Source organism: Heteronotia binoei, chromosome 21 (genome assembly GCF_032191835.1).
Source record: "Heteronotia binoei isolate CCM8104 ecotype False Entrance Well chromosome 21, APGP_CSIRO_Hbin_v1, whole genome shotgun sequence".
In the NCBI taxonomy this organism is placed as follows: Eukaryota; Metazoa; Chordata; class Lepidosauria; order Squamata; family Gekkonidae; genus Heteronotia; species Heteronotia binoei.
This window is the reverse complement of record NC_083243.1, coordinates 48,699,154-48,721,703: the sequence shown is the minus strand read 5'-3', so window position 1 is coordinate 48,721,703 and position 22,550 is coordinate 48,699,154. Positions and strand designations below refer to the sequence as shown.

General features: G+C 44.8%; 1 protein-coding gene across 29 annotated transcripts in view; it reads left to right on the top strand.

Moving 5' to 3' along the window:
* The window catches only part of NRXN3 (neurexin 3), a 1,739,678-nt gene that overhangs the window by 1,022,247 nt on the left and 694,881 nt on the right, over positions 1-22,550 (top strand). For 7 of the 29 annotated variants that reach the window (XM_060262995.1, XM_060262991.1, XM_060262993.1 and 4 more), the window contains exon 1: positions 21,596-21,928. The exons of the other annotated variants lie outside the window; for them this stretch is intronic. In XM_060262995.1, the coding sequence (XP_060118978.1) occupies positions 21,688-21,928 (241 nt within the window). In that variant the 5' untranslated portion in view covers positions 21,596-21,687. Of the gene's footprint in view, positions 1-21,595; positions 21,929-22,550 lie in introns of those variants that run through there. 29 annotated transcript variants of the gene reach the window in all.

Sequence of the window (22,550 nt, the reverse complement as noted above, 5' to 3'; positions counted from 1 at the left end):
GCATAACCCTCAGGCTTCTGTGGTTTCTATCATCACATCAAGACAATGCCTGTTATGTAAATAAATGTGCAGCTAAATATGCATTAAAGAATTACTTTTTGTAGCTGACAAACAGAAAAGGAATGTAATCGGGTTCATTTCAGTGTATTATGCTTGTGAGTGGACAAATTAGATTTGGTGGACAAATGTGACGGTAGAGGAATTCATGCCTGTATTCAAAAGTTTTGCATTAGCTGTGGTTTCTAGATCAGCCCCAAAGGCAAGCCTGCATAAAGTGAGTTACAGTAATTAAGTCTGGAAGTGACCATTGCATGGGTCACTGAAGCCGAGTCCTGGGAGGAGAGTTAGGATACCAACTGCCTGATCTGCCGAAGATGATAAAAGGCCGACCTTGCAACTGTGGTAACCTGGGCCTCCATGGAGAGTGAGGCATCCAGGATCATCCCCAGGCTCTTCACCTTCTGGGCTGGTACAAGTAATGTGCCATCCAAGGCTGGGAGCCTAATACTTGACTCAACCCTGCCTCGGCTCAGGTATAGGACCTCCATCTTCAGTGGATTAAGCTTCCATCAGCTCTGCTACAACCACCCAGCCACAACCTCCAATGCCCTGGCCAAGTTCTCTGGAATGCAGTGCAGGCAGCCATCCAACCACAGATAGAGCTGGGTGTCATCCACATATTGGTGACAACCCAGCCCCAGCCCGCAAATCAAATGGGTGAGGGGGTGCATTGGCAAGAGGTTCGCTGCCTGCGGCACTCTGCATTCAAGTAGGTATTGTGGGAGATCCACTTGCCAAGTGTTGCTGTCTGTCCCCAGCCAGAGAAGGAAGAAAACCACTGTGAAGCAGTCCCCCTATGGTGATGAGGCAGTGGTTCGTAAGATCATAACTGACCACGCCATATGCCACTGTTAGATCTAAAAGTGATAGCAGCACTGACCCACCCCAATCCAGATGTCTCTGGAGGTCATCTGTGAAGGCAACCAGCTCTGTCTCCATCCCATAGTCAGGGCGGAAACTAGACTGGAATGGTCCAAAGAGGAGTCAAACACAGAGCCATATTATGATAAAGGGACTAAAATACATATTCAGATATTTATATTTTTCACATTCATATTCATGTTGTCATATTCAAGTATATATTTGTGGGTGGAATGCAAAAGACTTCCAAAAACTATAGAAGGCCTGAGGCATAGAGTTGGCAGCTCTGGATTGGGAAATTCCTGGAGATTTTGGGGGTGGAGCCTGAAGAGAGTGGGGTTTGAGGAGGGGAGGGACTTCAGCAGGATATAGTGCCCTCTGAAGCTGCCATTTTCTCCAGGGCAAATGATCTCTTGTAGCCTGGGGATCAGATATACTCCAGCCTACTGTGTGAAGGTTGGCAACCCTGTCTGAGGAATGGAGCACCTTTTCATCCTCCTCAGAGAAATGACTATCAAATGGAGTGTCAGTGGTGGGCACCATGGTTCCATAGTCTCTGTTCGATGTTTTCCCAAAAGCCATTACCAAGATTCTGGTGCCTTGTTATCATGTGACTAACACAGATGGATCAGTCAGATTGACTTACAAATAAGCATGGAGCCAGTAAAGGTTGTACTTTCGGCAAACCAGTTGTCCTTTGTGGAAAGGACATTGCAGTACCTCCCTGATGTAACCTGATTAGATTAATCAGTGGTGGTGGTGGGGAAGGTGATATTGTCATTGTCCCTTTATCAACTGTATTTCTTGGAGATGTTTTCTGGCATGCATAATAAAGCATTACACATAGTGTTGCCAACTGTGGGTTGAAACAACTATTGATTTGGGGGCAGGGTGGAGTCTAAGGACAGTGGGGTTTGGTGAGGGGAGGGACTTCAATGGGGTATAATGTCATAGAGTGTAGTTTCCAAATGGTCATTTCCTCCAGGTGAACTGATCTCTGTCTCCTGCAAATCACCTGTAATCCCAGAGGATTTCTAACCACCACCTGGAGGTTGGCAACCCAAATGAATCTAGAGCAACTATTGCCTTGCATCTTCTTTAGAATATTGAGGCAAACATAGCATATAACCTAACATAACTACATTTTCTCAAGAGTTAAGCCCTTAGAGTCCCCTTTGGAATCTTGCTGTTGTGAGCAAGCCAAGATGCAGAAGGCATAGTTGGGCCAGGGAGAAAAACAAAGAGAACACATAGGATTCAGGGCAGAGCAACCAGCAGAACCAGACAGGAGCAGAGCACACTGCTTCAAGCAGGAGCTCTTGGCTTTCCTGTCAGCAGCTGCTCTCTGCATTGTTTGATAGGGCTCAAGAAAACCTGGACCAGGAGATCTTCTTTCCAAAGCAGGGTGGATGAGGAGCTGTTCCTGATACTTGCTAACAAATGTATTGTAACTAAGGAGGGGGGGAGTTGTATTAATCTGTATCAGACACTTATTACTTTTTTTCACACCTTGCTCAGCAGGCTAGAAAATGTACTTAGCGCACAGCTTAATATGGAGACACGCTCTTTGTGCTAATGCTCTTCACAATTATTTCAGCTACTTTGAGACTGAGTGAATCTGCACATCTGGTACATTGTGGGATATTTGGTATTAAATCATCAACATCCACACATCATCTTGAAAGCTATGTGTGTGGTCTAAAATGCACAAGTTGATGTGGGTGTCAGCTGTATAGTGAGACCTTCACTTTGAATCAAGAAACTGAAATGAACATTCGAAGGCCCCACCATGCCCACAGCGAAAGGGAAGGGGAAGGGTGAGTTTGCTATGTTTGGGGAGGAATAGAAGAGGCAGCCTTCAGTGGGTGTTAAAGTTGCAGGGCTTAAGGCCAGTGTTGTCTCCATTATCCTTGGATAGAGTATCGACCTATAGGTGGAGCCTGGATATCTATCAGAATTAGAAGTGATCTGCAGAATACAAAGATCAGTTTCCCTGGATAAAATGGCTGCTTTTGGAAGTCTGTTTCTATGGCTTTTTACCCTGCTGAGTTTCTTCCTGTCCACAAACCTCCCCTTCTCCTAGCTCTACCCCTAAATTTCTAAGAATTTCCCAACCCAGAGTTGGCAACCCTGTCTTTAGATCTCCCAACATTTTCTGCAAGAAGCAGTGGCCTTCCCAGCATAAGATGGAACAGGAAACAGCACTGTATGCTTGAATGCTGCAGACTTTGAAAATGCCCACAAACTGTTATGTAGATCATTAGACTTTGCTGTTCTTCCCAGTGGGAACACAAAATGACTTATTACACCATCCTATCTTCCATTTTATCCCCACAACCAGGGCTTTTTCTTTTCTTTCTTTAGCAGGAATGCAAAGGAATGCAGTTCTAGCTGGCTTGGCAGCAGGGGTGTGGCTTAATATGCAAATGAGCTTCTTCTGGGATTTGTCCACAAAAAAGCCCTGTGTGAAACAATGGTGATGTCGGGAGGTGTGTGTGTGTGTGGCCTAATATGCAAATGAGTTCCTGCTGGGCTTTTTCTACCAAAAAAGCCCTGCTCACAACAATAACCTTGAGGTTATCCTGAGATCAACTAGCCAAAGGTCGTCCAGTGAGCTTCCTATCAGGTCCCTGAGCAACTGGCTGTCATCTGCTTTCTTCTCCCTTTTGCTTGCTTCCTTCTGCATCACTTCTTGCTTTACAAGGCTTGCTCAATCACGCAGGAGCTACAGAGCAAACCCTCTATTTTCTCTATTGGCTGAGGCTTCTTCCTTGGGGAGGAAGCGGGGAAGGAATAGCTTGCTTTGCCAGGCTCTCTCAATTGCACAAAAGAGCTACTGAGTCAACCCTCTCTTTCTTCTATTGGCTGGGCTCCTCCCCTTTCTGGTTTACTGGGGAAGGAAGGAAAGAGCCAGAGCTTCCTTTGCTCAGTTCCCCAGATTGCACAGGAGAGATACAAAGAAAGCACCTTTAAGACCAATGAGTACTAATGTGTTAAGCATGTTTTATTTTAATCTTTTAAAAAATCTTTGTGTTTGTCTGTGTCCTTTATAAAGTGTATATCTCTGCTACCTGGCATTACATTTTATGACACTCATGGCCCAGCCCAATAAGGTCAGATCTGGCCCTCATAACAAATGAGTTCGGTACCCCTGCTATAGCATGTCATCCCTTCTGAGCTCCCTCCCTTCCCCAAACTCTGCCCTCCCCAGACTCTACCTTCAAATCTCCAGGAATTTCCCTATTCAGAGTTGGCAGCCCTGAATATTCCTGATCTGCATCTGGAGAGGTTTGTTTGTATGTACTGTTGAGATTTTGGCAGTTTGGAAGGGACTCTGGAAGGAGAACTACAGAGAAGCTTGTTGTTAGAAACTGAGCAAAGAACTACAGAAACCATTGGTGTGATTGAAAATGATATATTTTATGTTGCGGATGTCATGGCACAATCTACTTTTTTGTTTTTGGCAGTTTAACATCTGTGTTTAAACCCTGTAATTCACAAAATGCACTCTCCAGTTGTTGCTTTGGATGTAAGGGGCATAGGGAGAGCTAAGTGCAAAAGGCAAGAAGCAGTACATATTTAGTGGCTGATTGCATTGGCCTAAATTATGTCTTGGATCTTCCACATTATTAAAAATAAAAAACTCCTTGAGAAGCATCAAAGATGTCTCAGATTTTGTCTACCATTCCTCCAACACAACAGTGCTGTTGGCCTAGATTGGCGGTCTGCAATTTCTAGCTCTAAAGCCAATGTGGCTCAGGATGGACCAAGTACAGCTCTCCAAAAAAGAAAATGAAATATTTAAATGAAGGTATCTTGAAGTGATTGCTGGGATGCTGGAATAACCAGTATGTGAAGAGAATGGCAGGGTGTTTGTGGGGACTACATGGCTTCCTGAGAGATGCTTTGCAGAAAGCAAAATGAGCAAAGAGAACAGTTGCCATCAATCCAAATGCACGGCATGCACAGATTTATGCAAGTGTGCTCAACCAATTGTGTAGGGTTCTCCTGTCACTAGATTTATTACTGTTGTGAGACTCATGTATGCCACTGATCTTGCAACAACCAGTGTTTGGGCTGCTGAAACTTTATGGATTATGTGGTCAACATGACATTATCAGTCACCTTCAAATGTGTACTAAGTTAGTTCTGGCTTTTTGTCATTTTCTTGCTTTGAATTTGGATTTGCAGTTTGGCTCTTTGATTCTAAGAAGCTGATCACCTCTTAGCTTAGGGGGTGCTGGGCTGGGGCTTCAAATGATTCCTACAATGAGCTGTTATGAAAGCACTGCTGGGGGTGCCCAGCTAATAAGGACCAAATGCCACTGGAGGTTCTGAAGTGTATGGAGTCTAAAAGCGAAAGACCAAAAGCAGCAGATCATTGGAGATGTTCTTAGCCTTGATTGGCAGAGAAGGGTGGTGACAGTGGGAAAATGTGACTTTAAGACAAAAGGTGGATAAAAAAAGAGCAATCCGTTTTTGAAATGGGAACATTTGGAAAAGATTGCAGTTAACAAGGCTCTTTGTTGACATTTAGATGCTCTTATAGAAGCTAAAATGGGATTTGGCACCTTCCCACTCCACTCTGCAGGCTCTGAAGAGTGAAAGAAAATAAAACCAGAAACTTGGTGTGTGTGTGTGTGTTTTCCTCCCTCATTCTAAATACTTTGCCCATTGAAACAGGCCAAGCAATGTAGCAACCTGAAAGGGGGCTTGAAAGGAACTAAAGAATCAGGTTCATTGAGTCCAAGGCTGTTCAGATTTTTTCCTAGTGAGGACAGATCATCATGCCAGGCTCTGAACACTTTAATTGATTAGGACCAAACCAGACATGATGCTGGAAATTCCATAAATGGAGCAACAAACTTTTTTAAAAAAGAGAGGTCCTTATTTAGCATCAGGATCATAATACAAAGGAAGAGTGAACTTTAAGTCCCCCCTCATATATATATATATGAGCCCCATGGAGCAGAGTGGTAAAGCTGCAGTACTTTAGTCGGAGCCCTCTACTCATGACCTGAGTTCAATCCCAGCGGAAGCTGATTCAGGTAGCCGGCTCCAGGTTGACTCAGCCTTCCATCCTTCTGAGGTCGGTAAAATGAGTACCCAGCTTGCTGGGGGGAGACTGTAGATGACTGGGGAAGGCAATGGCAAACCACCCTGTAAAAAGTCTGCCATGAAAACACTGTGAAAGCAACATCACCCCAGTCGAAAACGACTAATGCTTGCACAGAGGACTACCTTTACCTTTATATATATATTCTCCTGACTGAGGATGCTCCTATGGATTTGCTATCTGCTCCACTTGGTGAACACACCAGAAACCTTTATCAGCACCTGTACATTTTCCCAACTGCGAAAAATAGTAGAAAGCACCATGGAGAGTTTAATCCAACTCCTCTTTTGCTATAGTCCATGTGGAAACTGGGCCCTCCTGTGTCTACTTCAAGAAATAGAAAACACACTAGGAGCGCCATTCCTGGAATTCCCAGCCTCATGTTCAGTTTCATCCCATCTTGATAGGGCATAGATGTATATTGTGTCTTTCAAAGATGGAACTGATATCAGCCACAGGTATCACTGTCCCAATTTCAGAGGGAGTAGCTGAGTTTCAGAGGGTAGCCATGTTGGTTCAGTACAACAGCTAGATTTGAATCCAGCAGCACTTTAGAGAATGAAACACGTTTCAGGATATAAACTTTCAAGAGTCAAATCTCGCTTCAATCAGATGCGAGTAGAGTAAAATGGAGATCTCTGAGTCTGGTGGGAGGGGTGTTGTGAAGAATGCTTGTGAAGGATGCAGAGGTACAGTGAGTAATTCTAAGAAGGACTACTCAGAATCCTACTCATGTCTAGTCAATGGGACTTGTGCTCAGGAAAGTAGTCTTAGGATTGTGCTGTTTGTCACCAGCAGCCAAAATAATGGTGAGTCTGTGACACCTTCAAGGCTCACACATTTATTGTGGCATCAGCTTTTGTGCTTGCATCTGACAAAATAAGCTCTGGGCTATGAAAGCTGATTAGCGGGATAGTATTTGTGAAGTGCTTGGAACTCCTACAAGTTTTATTGAAATGCTTCACCTTCTCACCTTCACCTTGAGCTATTCTAGTTTTAGGTTTCCTCCATAATATCACTGTCTACTAAACTCAAACTAGGGTGATAAAACTTTGTGCCTGGGGCATACTAATGTGCAGTAGGGTTTCCAGTCTCCTTCCTTTGCCTCTTGTTTCCCAGTGCCACTCTTGAGTGACAGTGGGAACCCACACTTCTGCAGGGCACTTCCCCATCCCCAACTGGCTAAGAAGGCAATGTGATGATGTCATCTGGAAGTAATGTCATCATGACACTGACATTACGTGGCAACACTCTAGTTTTTTGGGGCAAAACTCTATGGTAAAATCAGCTACAAACCATAGAGTTTTGCCCCCAAACTATTCTCCTGACTGAGGATGGTCCTATGGAATTGCTATCTGCTCCACTTGGTGAACAGTGGAGAGTCATCCCAATGTTGGCAGTATTGATGACATCACTTCTGGGCAATGTCATTTCACCACGTGTGCTTTGCTTCACATGCACAGCAGAAGCTCCCAGAGAGGAGCAAGGAGCCCCTCACTGGCTGTCAGGTGAGACCTGGTAACCCTAAAGATAATACTGCCTTCTATATAAGGTTGTTGTTAGGATTAGTGGGATGGTATTTGTGAAGCACTTGGAACTCCTCAAAGTTTTATTGAAGTGCTCCTCCTCACCTTTATCTAGTTTTAGGTCTCCTAACAGCCTGAGATCCCTTGGGGGTTTGCTTTATGAGAAAACAGCTGGCTTTGTCAGAATATATTTCAGTTAAATTAGGGATCCCTGCTTACCCAGTCAAATTTGTAACTTAATTTGTGCATCCTGCTAACTAGCTCTTTGGAGGGCATGGAACTTCCTCCCTGGCTTTAAGAGGACAGAAGAACTTGAATTATACCACTTTTTTTTGTTAAGTAATGACTGTGCATTTGTATATTTCTATCTGTTCTATCATACTGTCAATGAAGATGTTCAGTCCTGTGAATCCTGAAAAGCCCATTGAGGGTCTTCTTATTTCAGACAAGGCCCTAATTAATCATGAGGACTAGGAGCCTGCTGTATAAGTGAACATACACGGACTGGTATGTCCTTATTACTATTCATTAGCAGTACATCAGGAGCTTTCACTGAATGTATCTGGGCTCACCTGTGTTCAGTGAGGCAATGTGGGAACAAAGTTTGGGAGTAAGAGCTCATGTATGTAATTCTGGGCTTTATCTTTGACATCACCTATTAATAGATTTCAGATAGCAGGGCTGAGAAAAGAGAGCCAGGGAAGGGGCCGGGGGGGGGGGGAGTAACATCCAAGTATGCAAGACTCATTATAAGCAAACACACGGGAGAAGGGAGCCATCATGAGTGCAAAGGGCTTTATTTTCACAACTGATCACAAGTTCAAAAGGAACGGCATCAAAATCTGATCGTTTCTGAGCCAGCTGCTGAGGCATTTGCTTTCTGCTTGCCTTTCTTGTTTCCTTTTGTCAACATTCCCAGTCGACAGAGGCAAAGATAAGCAGCCAGGAGAGCCAGAGTTTTTTGCATGCCTGGATGCAAGCGAAGGAATGTGTGAGCATATGCCTGCTTACTTTAAACCTCATGCTTTGCATAATTTTCCTTGGGGTTGTGAATGGTAGCCCAGAGCATGTGACCACCCCATTTCATAAGCACTATACTGGCAGTTTGTGCCTTATCTGTTGTGGTACAGTATTGGGGAGGGTGGTGGTGTTCCTCCCCTTCCTTTGTTACCACTTACCAGTTTTCACACATGCCTAGACATTTCAATAATTTGCTGACTGATCTGAAGTTTAGTTTTTGTTTTTTTGTTGGCTGTGGTTGTCTCCATATACGAGTTGCTCCCAGTGGAGAACCTGTCACTCTGCAACGTGTTTGTCGGAAAAGGGAAGTATTCACTTTGGAGAAAGAAAAAAAGAAACACCCTCCTTGAATCCGTATTGGCATTTACATAGAAACAGATCACCTCTTGAGAGACCTTGGGAGACGATAACAATCAAATAATAATAAAAAGAAAACAAAAATAAACCCTAAAAGCAAGCCAGGGGCATAAAAACAGAATAAATTAATTCAGCAACCTAAGATGGTATTCATAAAATAGTCCTCAGGCTAGTAGCAGGCCATTAAAAAACAGCTTTTTAAAAAAGATGGAACTCTTCCATTAAAAGCCTTGGTTGACAGTCTCCAGGTGGGGCCTGGAGATCTACTTTTACAACTAATCTCCAGCTGGCAGACATCAGCCCCACTGCAGAAAATGGCTGCTTTGAAGGGTGGACTCCATGGCATTGTACTGTGCTGAGGCCCCTCACCTCCCTGAACCCCACCCTCTCCTGGATCCGCTCCCAAAATTTCCAGGTATTTTCCAACACAGACCTCACAACCCTACTGAAGGGAAAGAGATGTTGAGGCCTGGCACCAAAAGGGCAGTAAAATAGATGTCAGGGTAGTAGTGTGGGGTAAGTTTTCTGTTTGGGGGTGTGAATGCTGAGGTTTTTAAGTGTATGTTACATTGCTATGATGGCAGTTACATTTTATATTATTTTTGGATGTGCCTATGTCTAAAATACAATTTTATTGGGCTGTTTGAATTGCAAATGGTAGAGGTAGAAATGGCAAGAGGTGGAAGTGGCCAGAAGGATATGTAAAGTGAATAAATTACATTTTTGAGAAACAGTCAAACCAGGCTACAGAAGATGGTACTTAAGGGAAGCTCCCTGACTGAGCTCTGCACTCTTCCCCCCCTTCTTTCCCTCTGTCTGTCTGTCTGTCACTCTCTCTCTTTTTTCTCTTTGTTTGAGTAGTAGCGATGAGACAACAGTGCCATTGATAGATTTTTATCTCTTTTCCTCTAAGAGCGACAGTTGTGAGACGAACAGGTGGTTCTGGCATAATCTCAGCACGTTGCTAGGTAAGAGAATGAACTGGAGTAAGTTTGCTTCTCATTAGAGCCAAAGGCTGCTTACAGTAAGACTAAATTGAAATGAGTGGCATGAAAAACAGCAACAGATTCAAAAGAAGCCACTTCCCCTTTTAGAATTTTGTAGTGTGTCACTATGAAGTGGTTCCATTTGAAGAAGTGCCCTGATTGGCTAGGACTGCCCATGTTACCTGTATGGAAAGCATTTCCCTCACCCTAAATGGGCTTCATTTTGGGGGGGGGGGGTGATGTCAGGACAGAGGTGACAGTTTGGTATAGTGGTTAATTGCACAGACTCATATCTGGGAGAATTGGGTTTGATTCCCTGCTCTTCCACATACAACTGCAGGAGTGACCTGGAATCAGTCATAACTCTCTCAGAGCTGCTCTGCTCAAGAGCAATTCTTGGAGAGCTCTCTCAGCCCCACCTACCTCACAGGGTGACTGTTGTGGAGAGGGGAAGGGAAGGAGATTGTAAATCACTCTAAGACTCCAAGTGAAGGGCGGGGTATAAATCCAATCTCCTCCTCCTCCTTCTCTTCTTCTTCTGTCTCATTGGCTGCTCAGCAGACAAATGTTTACTGATTGGCTCAGGTTACTCAAGAAGGAATGAAAGCAGGGGATTATGCTGAAGCAGCAATAGTATATCTGCTGTCACAAATTGCTACTTTTCAGAGCAACAAGCAAACTGAGAGAACATTCAGCTCAGCCCTACATTAAAATACCAGTTTCCTGTAATTTGATCATTGGCTGTCAGACCAGGTTTATTTGAGCTTAGATAAGACTTTTTTAAAAACCGACTCTCAAATCAGTATGAATCAAAGACATTTTCTGTTTGTTATAATTTATGAATTATCCTCAAGTTTGGGGTGATTTGAAATAATGTTTCAAATATTACACATGCTGGTGCACATAAAAAAGAAGTTCCCAGCATTTTCTTCCAGGGCATCCGAAGACACAAGATAAATGTTAAGTTTGCACAAGGAATGGCTCATGCTGGCATGGGAGGTACCCGACTGACAACAACCTTCAGGGGCTGAAGTTCTCCAGTGATCCGCAAAACAGGTGCAGGCTGCCAGCACTTTCTACTCCTCCCCTGAATGAGAGCAGTTGCTGCAAGCAAGGAACTTCTCAGATTTAAAAGTAGTGGATTTACGGCCCAGTTCTATAGCTTTAAGTCAGTGCAATCTCTGACCCTGCAGCAATCTGTAGCCAGTTGGCAGTATAGCAATAGGGCATACTCCATCAAATATGAAAGATATAGGTATGTGTTGCAATTTAGGGATGTTTCTTTTTAAGTCAGCTAGGAAAAGATTAAGCAGCTACTTCTGATTTTTTTAAAAAAAGATAAATGTGCTACTTTGCTAAACAGAACTCCTGTAACGCCTCAAAGACTAACAAATTCTTATTCTAGCATGCCCTTTTATAAAGCCCACTTCCTCAGATGCCTGCAGTACATGCTTACTAGGTGGACATTTATATATGACAGTACAATGGAAATACATTGTGAATAGTAGAGTCAAGAGGGCCATGAAGTGTAAAAAGCACAAGGTGGGATATAATTATATAAAATTAAAATGTGATCATGAGGAAAAATAGACTATTTACAATAAGCGTTGCCAGCTCGGGACTGGGAAATGCCTGGAGATTTGGGGGTGGAGCCTGGAGAAGGTATAGTTTGAGGAGGGGAGGGAACTCAGTGGGGATGTGGGGGACATAGAATTAACCTCCCCTCCAAAACTGCCATTTCATCCAAGGGGTTATCTGTGTCATCTGGAGTTGTGATTTCAGGAAAACTCCAGGCCCCACTTCAAGGTTGTCAACCCTATTCATAGTAACAGCAATTATCTGTTTCCCAACTTTTGCTAAACTAGTTAGCACTAGCAGTGACTGCGGGTTTACTGAGATAATTAACAATGACAAGAATTGAATTCATATGTAAAGTGTATTTTTTCTGCAGGGCTCCCTAAAGTGAGGCAATGGGGACTGTTCCCACTTGGTTCATGGCAACCTTATTCAGACATGTTCACCACATTACTTATGGCAAGCCTAACCTCCCAACTGGAGAGCCAGTTTGGTGTCGTGATTAAGAGTGGCAGACTCTAATTTGGGAGAACCAGGTTTGATTCCCCACTTCTCCACATGCTTTGGGGGACCTTGGGTCAGTCACAGTTCTTTCAGATCTGTTCTTTCAAGAGCAGTTATTGAGGAGCTCTCTCAGCCCCACCTACCTCACAGGGTATCTGTTGTGAGGAGGGGAAGGGAAAAGGGATTGTAAACTACTCTGAGATTTTGAGTGAAGGGTGGGATATAAATCCAATCTCCTCCTCCTCCTCCTGTAGTCCCCTTATCAATATTTTTGTTCCAGCCCGGCAGACTCACACCCATTATTGAACCCAAACTGAGCATATGGAGGAGTTCAGGCAATGGAGTGGAAGAAGATATGAGAGAATTTTGCTGCCTTACACTTCTTTCGCTCTTAAAATTGTTTCACCACTGCTCACTTTATGCACGATCATGACATATCAGAGTTTCAACAGATAGGTTTGCCATTTACATGTACAGTGTAACCCTTATGCCCAAATTACATAATATGGTTTTTAATGTGTCCTTGTTCCTCTCCACAGTGGGGCAGATAACTTCCCCCAGGGCCTTTTAGGCTCACAAAAACCACACCAAAGGAAAAAGGCAGGAGTTCCTCCTCCCCCTTTACCATGGTCCTGAGCCGAATCAGGCTGACAGAGACTGACAGAGGCTGACAGAGACTTTTAAGATAACATAACAAGAGGGGGGGTTGATTCCCCACTCTTCCTCTTGCAGCTGCTGAAATGGTCTTGGGTCAGCCATAGCTCTCATAGGAGTTGTCCTTGAAAGGGCAGCTGCTGTAAGAGCTCTCTCATCCCCACTTCCCTCACAGGGTGTCTGTTGTGTGTTGGGAGGGGGGGGAAGGTAAAAGGAGATTGTAACCTCTCTGAGATTCAGAGTATAGGGTGGGATATAAATCCAATATCTTCTTCTTCTCTCAGTGCTACTGAAAGCAGAAACAGATAGGTTTCGTGCTAGTGCTTATTCTGATCTGCAATCTAGGAGCAAATAAGTCAATGTAAAGAAGCTGCTGATTAAAAGTGCAGGTAGGGGGAAAAGGAATCGTCTTCCTGTTGTGGCTTTCCTTAGAAAATGTTTCTTGCCTTTACAGAGATTCTCAGAGAACAAAGATAATGTGCTGTGCATCCCATTATTTTATAATATACCCCAGATAATAGATCATTTGAAAGCAGTGTGATCTTAATCTAGTTCTAAAACAGTCCATACACTGAAACAGGAGGTAGCATATTGCTAGCATTTTCTTATATCATTTTTCATAGAAGAACAGCCACATGGACATGAGATGTAGCTCTTGATTGAATATGCCTGGACAAGGGTGCATGTGTGGAAAAAAATTAGGCTTGCTCCCATTGATTCCTAGGGCTGCTGACATATTGACACAAGAGAAAGTCACCAGACTCATTTATTGCACTGATTCTCCACTGTTTTCTTCAGTCCCGTTGAAGGCATACTATATAACAAAAGTTTAGAGGGAAATCTGGTCCCTTCCTGGCAGCTGTCCATGCCTCATATAGCAGGAAGGGAGGGCTCAACACATTCAGAAAATCACTATGCTGGTGGGAGGTTGCCCATAACTGAGAGACCCGGCAAAGTTAATTTTAATGAAAGGGAATTTAGCAGTTGTTTGACTGGGGTAATCTGAGCTCAGGAGGACTGCATTTCTGGCTCTTGCTGTTTTCCATCCCCTATATTTCAGACCCATACTGAGGCCTTTGACAGCCCTGTGGCAAGTGTAATATGTGCATTGACCCTTAAAGGGAAGCTTGCTCAGAGACAATGACATTAAGAGAGGCAGAGGTAGCAGGGATGTTTACCACTTTTTAAAAAAGAAACACGGGTTTTGTTTGAGAAGCAAGGCTTTGTGATTTGATGCTTGTGGTCATACCAGGCCTGGCTGTTGGGGATGATTTCATGCAATCTCAACAGTTTAGGCTTGTCAAGATTAGAACTTCCACCAATCACAAACTTCAAGTTCAGCAATTTTGTATTAAATCAGAATACCTTTTCCCCACCCTGTTTGTTCTTTTGATTAATAAAAATTAACCTTGCAACAACATGGACAGGCCAGGAAAGAATGGATGAAAGAAAGAAAAATTGTGCAAAATTTTTAGACATTAAATTTGTGTAGAACCATGCCAAAAATTCTCCCTTTGGGAGCCCCCAAAATATCCTTAGCAACAATAGGTCCTTTTTAAAAGCCTGTTCATTTTCATAGTTCCCCCAAATGCTGTGTTTGTGCCATTTTTGTTTCTTGCTACATTTTCCTCCTCCTTCCATGATCCTTCACAAAGGTGATCCTAGCCACTGGGGATCACATAGGAAGTGGGCTGGGGACACAAATCTGATGCTACGTACCTCATCAGATTTGACTACTGAATGACTGTCAGTGAGAACAAAAACTTGAGTGTGGGAGGGGACAGCACTTCCCAGATCTGCCAAGCAGGATGACAATTCAGATTTGGCTATGTGGTGCCATGGCTGAAGGCAAATCAGAGTGCCTGCGACAGAGAACAACATCAGTGAATAGGCAAATCATTTTGCAGGCATTGCCGGGACTAAGCTTGAGATTTAAATAGTGTGAGGTGTTCAGATTCTTGGTCCAAAAGATAAGGACGTTTAGATAAAACACATAAATAAGTGATTATGCAGGATAAACCAATGAAGTCCAGGACTAGGAGTCACCTCTAAGATGCTGCTGAAGATACCTGCAATCACAAGCTTCTCCAGAGAAAGCAGAACAGCTATTATCAAAGACCTGAAAGGGGGGTGTTGAGCTTCTTCCCAAATAACTAATTCTTCTAGTTGTAAGGGAGAGGTTTTTGTGTTTTTTCTTAATGCAGCATGAAGGCATTATTGTGACATCAGCAGTAAATAGACCAATCCTCTCCCTCTGCTCTGTTTGCAGTTTGGACCCTTATGATATCAGCAGGCAGTAGACCAATCATCTCCTTTTGTCCTCTTTTCTGTAGCAGCTGCCACTCATCTCACCATACAGGGGCAGAGTTGCAGAAAGCAGCAGATGTTAAATTTCTGCCCAGCATGCCATTTACAAAGACATAGGAATCCTGCCAGGGAAAAAAGGCGTTGTTTCTAGAGGAAGCAGGTGCCAAGAGGAAGAAAAGGTAGGGCAAAGCCAGCTGAGAAAAGCCAGAAGTTGAAGCTGATTCATCCCAAGCAACATTTATGGTTACATTTCGTAGACATTCCCAACAGTTTGGGAGAAAACTGGGCTAGTTATTAAATAAGGAGATAAAATAAAATAAAATAAACCTTTTTGTTGGAAGGAGGGTTTCTGATCACATTTTAGATATAGTGAACCTGTCTTACCTTTCTCACATGCAGAGATGATGACCACTGAAACCCTATTTAAAGCACAGCCCCTTAGAGCAGTATTGTTCAATCAGTGTCTTCTGCTGGCCATACACTTCCTTGCTACCCAATTGGGGGAAATACAATTGAAATCTGCCTTCCCCCCACTATGATGGTGCTGCTAAATATATGAGTCACCCATGAATTTACAGAGCAGTAAATACATCACTGGCGTCTAATAAACAAAGGCAGAGTGAAGTCTGGGAGCTCTAAGGTGTCACCATGGACTCCTTGATATATTTATAATCTACTTCACAGTTTTTGGTTTTAATTTATTTTTATCAAAATTTTAATGCTATGTTTGTGCATACTTGCTCTCAAAATCTCAGCCCATGCTTGCTGGAGGCAGTTCGCCCACCATTTTGGAACCCACCCCACAATTCACTTCTAGAAGAGTCAGTGTATGTTTCAGGCAGCTGTTGTCACTGCAGGGGGGCATTTCAAATTACTGCAACTAATTACATATTTTGTTCCTTTTTTATTTTGCTCTTCCTCCAAGGAGCTCAGGGATGTACATGCTTCTTTCTCCTCCATTTTATCTTCACAACATTCCTGGGGGAGGGGGAGAGAGAAAGAGAGACTGCCCCAAGGTCACCCAATGAGTTTAATGGCAAGGAAAGGATTTGAACCCAAATGTCCTAAGTCCTAGTTCAACACTCTAACCATTGCACCACACTGGCTATCTCTCTGCCTTTCTATAGCATGGACACACACAGGGAACATCTCTCTCTATATCTCTCTCCCATTTCTTCTGTCTTTTCCTTCATTCCACCAGAGGATTCCTTTAAATATTTTCAGGGCTTGGGAAAAAAGCAACTCCCTAATAATCACATTTCATTTGGCCTACCCCCCTTTAGTGTCAGTAGTGGGAGGGAGGGACGGTGGCTCAGTGGTAGAGCATCTGCTTGGGAAGCAGAAGGTCCCAGGTTCAATCCCTGGCATCTCCAAAAAAGGGTCCAGGCAAATAGGCGTGAAAAACCTCAGCTTGAGACCCTGGAGAGCTGCTGCCAGTCTGAGAAGACAATACTGACTTTGATGGACCAAAGGTCTGAATCAGTATAAGGCAGCTTCATATGTTCATATGTTCATATGTAGTGTTACCCTGTCTTACTGAAGAGAGGAGACCTTTTTGTTAGCATTAAGAGAATGGACTGCTGTAGTGTCATTGAAAGAGCACACACAGCTTCTGAGATACATAAGGGAGGGAGATCTGAAATGACTGAATATTTGGCAGGGGAAGGAGCAGGAGTCTCTTTTTCGGCGAAGCACTTGTTTTCATGAGTGATCTTACTTGACTGGTACCTCTTGGCTTTTGAGAATGCTGAAGCAAAAGGTTTAAAAATAAATTCTGTCATACCATGATAGAGGACGAGGACTTTGCTTACAGGCCATAGTGATGAAATGCACACAGCAGTGAGGTCATTGCTTATCTCACCAGTCCAGTCAACAATGGCCATCATATAATTGTTCAAGCATTTTTCCCAGCAACTTGCAGTTGTAATTTGACTGGGAGGAGCGGTGATGCTGGGAAACTGGCTTTAGGTTTTCTGCAAAACTTTTTTTTTATTAGATGAGACCCCAGCAAATTGTCTGCGAAGAGCTGAAAGGAGTTTCTTTAGGGCTGTCACAGTCAGGCTGTTATTGCAATGCAAAACTCTCAATGTCTGTCTTACATTTTACTAAAAACATTAATTTAATTTCAGAGTGAACAGTAGAGAGGAAATGACAGGCGTCTGCCCAAGGCAGGATGCCAAGCTGTCCTTCCAGATTCACCACATCAGGCTATTACATTCAGAGTAGCCTAGCTTTATTTTACAGCATGATCCTCAACAAAGTTACACCCAGGGCTTTTTTTTTTTTTAGCAGCAACGCACAGGAACACAGTTCCAGCTAGCTTGATGTCAGGGGTGTGTGGCCTAATATGCAAATGAGTTCATGCTGGGCTGTGTGAAACAATAGTAAAATCAGGGGTGTGGCCTAATATGCAAATGAGTTCATGCTGGGCTTTTTCTACAAAATAGCCCTGGTTACACCCTTCTAAGTCCATTGAAGTCAATTGACTTGGAATGGATTTAGAAGGGTGCAACTTTATTTTGGATTGCACTGCCTGTGAGCAGATAGGAATCAGGAATGATACACCCCTACCACCACCCCAGCAGCCCCACCACATTCATTATTTTTAAAAAATATCTCCAGCTTCCACATTTCAGTCAGATGATGCAGGAATGATGAACTATATCAGTCTATAGTCTCAGTGCTGAGTTATCATCTTGTCTTTTCCCCAGCCAGCCCATGAGACTAGATTACAAACAGAACAGACTTAAGTCTATTGTTCAGTCTTACAGTCTGTCAATAGGAAGCATCTTAATGTGTTTGCTTTTAGCATGCATTTGGGAATATGCTCTGAAAAATGTAAATAATATATCTGTTCTTCCATCATTAGGGGATTAGAGATAGGGGGTGGGGGAGGTGAAAAGTCCTTTACGTATGTCTGTTATTTGGCAGTAGTTCCAATAAAATTTTAAAAACCCTAAACTTCTGAATAAGTGTGAGCTGTAGATCTGAGTTTTGTATCTTCCTTTTTAAAAAGAATTTGGTGGTGAAACTGGGCTTGGGTCTTGCCTACTTTTTTGCTCAATCTTGGACAGTTCTCTTCTTTATTACAGCCCTGATTCCACATGGCTCTTGTCCATGCAGGTCCTATAATCTGAAACACAGTTTTATAGTGCTCAAAAAAAAAAAGTGGCCTCCCTTTTTCACCAGTGGAAATAGTGGCTAGATCCAAACCCTGGACTCCTTTGCAATAGCCCTTTCAAAGGTTCAAGAGTTACCTTGCTAGGAATGAACACCATAGCAGAACTCAGATTTCACAGCTCCTCTGACACACTTAAAAAAAAGAGAGAGCAGTGCACTGTAAAGTTCATGCTTGTGGACTGAGATGCAAATTGATTTCTGCTTTGGTCGGAAGGTGCATCTGACCCTGTAGACTTTGTGCTTGTGTTTTCTGTGAGTGGAAAGGTGAATGAACTTCCCCCCTTCTCTAACAGAAGATATTGCTGGCTTTTGCTGTTAGGAAAAAGCCTTCTGTCTTTGTCTAACAATGCTGTTGGCTGGATTTCCTTGCCATTGAAGGAATCAATCACACAAGTCATATTGCATGCTACGTTCTCTTTTTAAACATTTTGCTCAGTCAAGAGAGCAGTCACAAAAAAGGGACCCTTTCATTCCTATTTGTATTACTTTCTTAATAAAGCATTACTTATGTAGGTCATTTTTTAAAAGCTGTGTTTTATAAATAGGTTATCTGATGAGGGATTACTATTTTGCATTACAGGATCCCATTCCTCACAACAGAGCTCATTGGCAGCATTTCACAGTCATGAACTTGAGCAAACCTTTGCATAGGTAAAGAAGTGCTTGTTAAGTCTGGAACTGAGCTCTGGAGACAAGAGGCAGAGCTACAATTCTCTGTTCTTGAGTATTGGCAGAAGATGGTGGAGGAGAATGAGCTACAGTGCCACCCTAAGCAGTTAACATTCTTCTGAATCCACTGAAATCAATGGGTTGACTAGTGTATGTTTAGGATTGCACTGTTAGTGAAGCCAGGCCTTCCTTTTTCTGTACCAACCACAATCAGTTCCTCAGTTAATCCCACCTTCAAATATCCAGCACCGGGTTTTAAAGAAATAAATACAGCATGTGTTGCTTGAAAGTGTACCCAGGCCCTTGACTGTCCTCGCTGAGCCATTCAACCGAGCTCAGGTCCCCTCCAGCTCATTTCAAGTAATGATAACGATACTTGATTGTTTCTTTTTTGTCTTCAGCACCAGTCCAGGTGTGGATTGCTCTCCCAGTTGAATTCCCACAGGGGGATTGTTTGTTTTGTCTGCTGCCTTTACAGCAAGTTAGACAGAATTCTCTGCATCCCTAACATTCTGTTTGCGCCTGAGTTTTTTTTAAAAAAAATTCTTAACACACCATCTAATGCGATTTGGTGCAGAAGCCTTACTTTGTCTGCAACACAGACAACTGCACTGCTTGGCAGGATTTCCACCATCCTGTTCTTAATCTCATTGCTGGCTCCAAACTAATGAAGGTGGGAGGAAAGGATGGGGTGGGTAGGTGAGGTGGAATGCCACTTCTTGACTCACAGGGCTGGATCCTACAGCCCAGAGATGCTGATGCTTCTCCTTGGCCCAGTCTCCTTGAAAGAAAGCATCCTCTCTGCCCTCCTAGCCTGCCCTGTCCTTTCTTCTCCCTGCATTTAGTGCTGTCTTCTGCCTAAATAAAGATGTATCTTTTGTTTCCCTTTGGGGCTGGCAACAATAAACCGGTAATTACATTTGAGGCAGTCATTTGAAAAGTGGTCTGGATTGGACTGGACCGGAGCCAGAATGTCCTTGGGGGTTTCAGGATGGGAGAGCAGCTTGTTATCCTGTGTGGTTGTCTGCAGGAGAGGTCGTTCTCAGCCCAGACCAGTTATTGTTTCTTTCATCCTAAAGTCAGAGCTGCCATTCTAAGGGGACCAGAGATTCTTGCTGTCAGTAAGGGAAGGGAGGCTAGAAAGGAAGGAAGCAAGCTATCTCAGTACTTCCAAAACCTATCCATACAATTCCCCTATGCTGCTATTATTATTTTTTTTTTGCTCTATATTTTTGGGGGAGGGGTTCCCTAGAGGCTGAGGCTTAGGTGTATTCGAAACAAGGTGCAAAGGCAGGAGATATCAGATGTTGCCATCAATGTTCCCTCTAAGCTGCATAGTCTTGTGGGCAAAAATTCTACTTTGTGAGCTACTGGCATTAAAGTTGTGAGCTACCGCATAAATTAGTGTGCTCTGGGGTTATCCTTCCTGAGCCAAGATAAAAATATGTGAGCTGGAGGCTAAAAATCTGTGAGCTAGCTCACGCTAACTCAGCTTAGAAAGAACACTGGTTGCCATGTAATATTATTCTAAATTACTCAAAGATGATTTAAAAAACGTCCTAGACAGCTGAGGAGAGGCATCTTCCAGCAACGTTTGTTACACATGTATTGATTATTTCTGCTTCTGTTTGTCTGTAGTGAAGATAATGGGATATGACAAGCGGGTTTGATTACCGCCGCTGCCCACTTTCCTCCTGCTTAAGGGTCTCCGAAAGGTGCAAGCCCGGCCAGCAGTCAGAGCGGCGAGCGAGAACCCGGCGCGTGCGGGGCTTGCGAGTAGACCGCGGTATATGAATGGAGGGGGTGGGACTGCAGGCGCCGACCTCGGCCCCTCCTTCCGCGGGAACCAGCCAGTCCCTCTGCAGGGTGTTTGAGCTCCCCTGATTCGTTCTCGGGAGTGATCCTATTTGCATGCGGCTCGCCTATTTGTGAATTGGGCTCCCGAAGTCCTCGCTTCACTTCACCTGAGCTTCCGAGTTGCCTTCGCTTTAAGTGATCTCGCCCTGAGCATACCTTTCTTTTTTAAAAAAAGAAAAAAAGCTCGCCTGCTATTCTCTCTTGTGGATTCTGGACTTTCCTTCCTCTTCCTTCTGTTTTTTCTTTTCTTTTTAAAGCTTTGCTTCTTTCTCTCCTCTTCTGTTGCGCGGGAAGCTCCGACGAGCCTTCTTTGAGAGCAGGCGGTGTGTGAAGCAGCCCGGGCGTTTGTGCTGCCAGGAGTGGAGGATAACCCTTTCCGGCTGGCTGATCGCGTGCCTGCCTTGCGGTGGGCGAGTGCAAAGCGGGACGCCTAAGCGGTTCTGCAGTGCAACCCTGGGCGGTGGAGAAGCAACCCCAAATCCTCACCCTTCTGGAATTGGGATAAGCAAACAAAAGCAGTCCGTCCTTCTTGGGTCTGTGTGGCTGTTCTTTCCCCTCCTCCTGTCCAGCTATAAGGGGGTGGGAGACGGGACGGGGAGGGGAGGGGGAACCGGTTGAGGATCTTTTGCGCCTGGAGCCCCGACCGGTGAGAGAATCCGGATCTTTCTCGTCCTGGCATGCGTGGCTTCGCTGATCTCTCCGGGATACTTGGTACGTCTCAGGGGAACCCGGCGTAGTAAAAATAAATAAATAATAAATAAATTGTAAAAAGCCAAGAGGCGGCAGGCAGCGGGTTGCTCCAATTGCTGGCTCTTCTTGCGTTGGTTGGCTGCCTTAACCCCTTCGTCGCCCAGCCGCTGGCAGCCACACACACACACACACTCCCCCTTCGGAAGCGACGCTCTGCAGCGGAGCCGGGATGGGGCCCTGGGCATCATCATGAACCAGCTCCTCTTTGTCCGGCTGCAATCCCCAGCAGCGCCCGGTCCGTAGGCTTGCCTCGGCGCCTCCGACCATGCAGTGCGTGGACTTGAGAATAGCCCCGGGACGCTGTCCCGCCTGGACCCTGTGGATGTGCTCCGTCTTTGGGGGATGGATCGTCAGCTCTGCGTGGAGTTCCTCCGGCGTGGATTCGCCTGCCTCCTCTTCCTCGTCCGCCTCGCAGGCTCAGCCAGAGCATCATTTCCATGGCAGCAAGCACCACTCCGTGCCTATCTCCATCTACCGCTCCCCGGTCTCCCTGCGAGGAGGACACGGTGGGTTCTTCTCCCGCTTGGCTTGCCGGGGACTGCTGGGGGGGGCTGGGCGGAGGGGGGGGTGCGGGAAGGTGGGAGCCGGAGCCCCAGCTTGACTGGAAAGGGTGGGGGGGCAGGGAGGAGAGAGCCCCTCTTCCTAGTCTCTTCTTCCCATAGATCAACTCTCTCTTCTCTCCAGAAAAAGAAAGAAAAGTTTCTCCGCAGAGCCCCTTCTTCTCCCCCAGCCGCTCCTCTCTGCCCGCTGAAGCCCCGTCCTGCTGCTCCGTCAGCAGGAAATCCAGGCGGACTTTCCCACTCGAGGGCGGCTGGAAAGGTGCCAAGGAGCGGCGCGGCTGGGCTGGAAGCGAAGCCGAGGAGGAAAGGCTGCATGCAGGGGGGCTCAGGGCCCGCTGGGGAGGGGAGGGAGGGGACTCCTGGAGCCCCAAAGGAGGGCTGGCCTTGCCATCCCTGGGAGCTGGCCGGGAGGCGCTTGACTTCGGCAGCGGCTGAAACCTGAGAGCCCCCTCTCCCCTCCCCTCCCCTCCCCTCCTGGCCGTTTACTAGAAATATGCTCTCTGGGGGCTTCCTTATTATTATGGCTGGAAAGGAAAAGGGAGGGAAGATCGGTGGCTCCCCGGGGCTT